Genomic DNA, 2,705 nt, shown 5'->3' with positions numbered 1-2,705 from the left:
ACTTTACACAACACCCTTTTCTATAACATGCAGTATTGAGGGAATAGTAAATCATCATCCTTCACAAAGAAGGTGCAGGTGCTCTAAAATACTCTTAGAGTTAATGATTTTAGAAAGAGGCTGTCCAAATTTGAAATTTAAAATGCAAACTTAATTTCAAAGTTGGTATTTCCAAATCTCTGATAAGTCCTAGGAATCCAGGGTGAGCAAGAAGAAAACTTTCTCCCTGTTTTATGACTTGGACCTCCCACTATCTGTGATGAATGCCGTGGGTCAAATGCTGTAACAAATTTCCTCTTTTAGAGCCAGCAAAGGCTAGCCTGGTTCTAGCCAAGACTAAAGCAGGAAGAGGTCCTACCAAAGAGCTTGTCTAGGACTGATCCACCAAAAGATTTCCTAGGCCAACTGGGCACCCAACTGACCCCAGGGCAAGTTGATCATTTTGTTGTGTTTCAGGTCCTTGCACCATCTCTAGGACCAAGAGCCCCCAGAAGAGCCCTGAACAATACTGGATGTTCTTAGGCTGATCTTCCTGTGGCAAGCACTCCTAGAACTGGTAACAAAGCCTGTATGGACAGGGTAGACAGTGCACCATTTATTGGAGCTGACCTCCATCTATTGATGCTTGTTGACAAGAACTTAGTCAGTGATTCTGGAGCAGCTCCTCCCAACAGATGGGTTGTGAAAACACCTCTCTCTCGAGCCAGAGCTCATATGAATAGTGGAAATCTTCAGGCAGATCCAACCTCTGCCCCAGCACACTCTGCAAGCAGTTATCCACAGGTGAAAATTCAGAGTCCTGGGGTCTGTCATACCGACGGCTGTTAAAAGCCTCAATGTTGGCCCTCAAGGTACATTCTTCTGCTTGGAAGTCCCATGGCCTGGCATCGATGTCTGTGTTGGAAAGAGAGGAAGAAAAATACATTTAATGCAAGACACTGCTCCTCTTACCACAGATCATGGTTCCAAAAATGGAACTGCTCAGAAATTTTTTTTTTTTTTTTGTAAAAAGCAATGTACAAAGTAAGTATACAGCATGCTGACACTTAGGTTTAAAAAATACATATATGCTCCCATGCATAAGCTTGTATATGCAGAAGTTACCTTTGGAAGGGTAGCCTAGAAAGTAGTAATAGTGGTTACCTATGAGAAAGGAAATGAGGGCCCAGAGGGAGGTGGACTTCTTCTATTGTATTTCCTTTTCATTATTTCCCTTTCTTACTAGCTTTATGTATTACTAGTTATATGTATTATATTTCCCAAAAGGGTAATTAAATTCCTTTTATGCAGCTTTCCCTAGGGGATGAGTGTGCCATCTGAATGGAATAGCCAGCTCTCAAGGAATGGGAAGGGGCAAGAGGGATATAACATGGAGAATCAGAATGGACCAATTACTAAAGACTTTCCTGATTCTGTGGAATCTCCTCCAGCATGTGATAAATCTATATATCAGCTTATTTTAAGATGATGAGGTGACAGCTTCAATGAAGGTAAAAACAGAAAACAGATAATCTGTTTTGCTTCTATTTACTTAGACACTTACTTCAGGGCTAAAGATACAAATCTCCCAGATCTCTCATGTCCTACATGCAAGGGTTTATCATAAGGAAGTGTAGTGTGAGTTTGGGCTCATAAGGGCAGCAACAACAGATGTGCCATTTGCAGGATAAAACATTTTTATGTTTTAAAAACGTACAAGAATTTAATAGATAATTGTGCTTTATGTCTTATAGCAGAAGTTGCATCCTGGCTTGTTATGTGCCTATCATATGTTTCCTTTAGTTCTCTAAACCCTTTTTTAGTGAAAAGACAGTCCCTCACTACCACAAATTATGCAGTTGAGTTTCCCACATTTGGGGGAATAGCAGGGGTCAGCATATCTGGAGTAAAATGGATAAGCCTTGTCCTGGGAAAACCACCTTCATGATCATGGTATTTTCCCTGCCAGGTAAGTAAGTAGAGTTCTCTGCACTCTTTACTGCATCATCCTTTAAAATTCAAGCAGGTTACAAACCCAGCAAAGACAAGTCATTGCCAAAAATTCTCAAATACAATTATGGAAATAATGGTCAAATACAAAACAATAAAAAAGCTCTCCAAAATAAATTTTTCCAAACTCTGATCAATCTTACAAGTTCTGGTAGTTCAACCAAATATCTTGCCTTCTGAGGTGAGGCAATGTACAGTTCCCAAGATTACCTAGAACATACTACAGCCAAAAAGGTTTAAACTGAATTCATCAAACCTTTAGATTTAACTTCAAGTTTACAGGTAATACCATAGATAGAGGAATAAAGTAGATAACACCACAAAGAAGAAAACAGACAAATCCTTTTGCAGGACAACTGGCCTAGTTCTTCAATTACTTAGCATTAATGGTGGGTGTGGGGAGACTGCTAGAGGCCAAGCATGGTGGCTTACGCCTGTAATCCCAGCACTTTGGGAGGCCAGGGCAGGAGGATCCCTTGAGTCCAGGAGTTCAAGACCAGCCTGGGCAACACAGGGAGAGACTCCATCTCTACAAAAAAAATTTAAAAATTAGCTGGGTGTGGTGGTGGTATGCATCTGTAGTCCCAGCTACTTGGCAGCTGGGAAGATCACTTGAGCCCAGGAAGTCGGGGCTGCAGTGAGCCATTATCATGCCACTGCTTTCCAGTCTGGGCGACAGAGCTGGACTCTGTCTCAAAAAAAAAAAAAGGCCGGGC

At 41.3% G+C, this 2,705-nt stretch overlaps 1 protein-coding gene across 1 annotated transcript in view; it reads right to left on the bottom strand.

Annotated features, from left to right (window-relative positions):
- Positions 1–580: 580 nt before the first annotated feature.
- The window catches only part of STRIP2 (striatin interacting protein 2), a 57,304-nt gene continuing 55,179 nt past the window's right edge, over positions 581–2,705 (bottom strand). Inside the window, exon 21 of the mRNA XM_011939634.1 lies at positions 581–894. Coding sequence (XP_011795024.1) covers positions 644–894 — 251 coding nt within the window. The 3' untranslated portion in view covers positions 581–643. The remainder of the gene's footprint in view (positions 895–2,705) is intronic.

This window comes from Colobus angolensis, unplaced genomic scaffold (genome assembly GCF_000951035.1).
Source record: "Colobus angolensis palliatus isolate OR3802 unplaced genomic scaffold, Cang.pa_1.0 Scaffold182, whole genome shotgun sequence".
Lineage (NCBI taxonomy): Eukaryota > Metazoa > Chordata > Mammalia > Primates > Cercopithecidae > Colobus > Colobus angolensis.
Note: the sequence above shows the minus strand (reverse complement) of the source record. Positions and strands in the feature narration are given on the sequence as shown.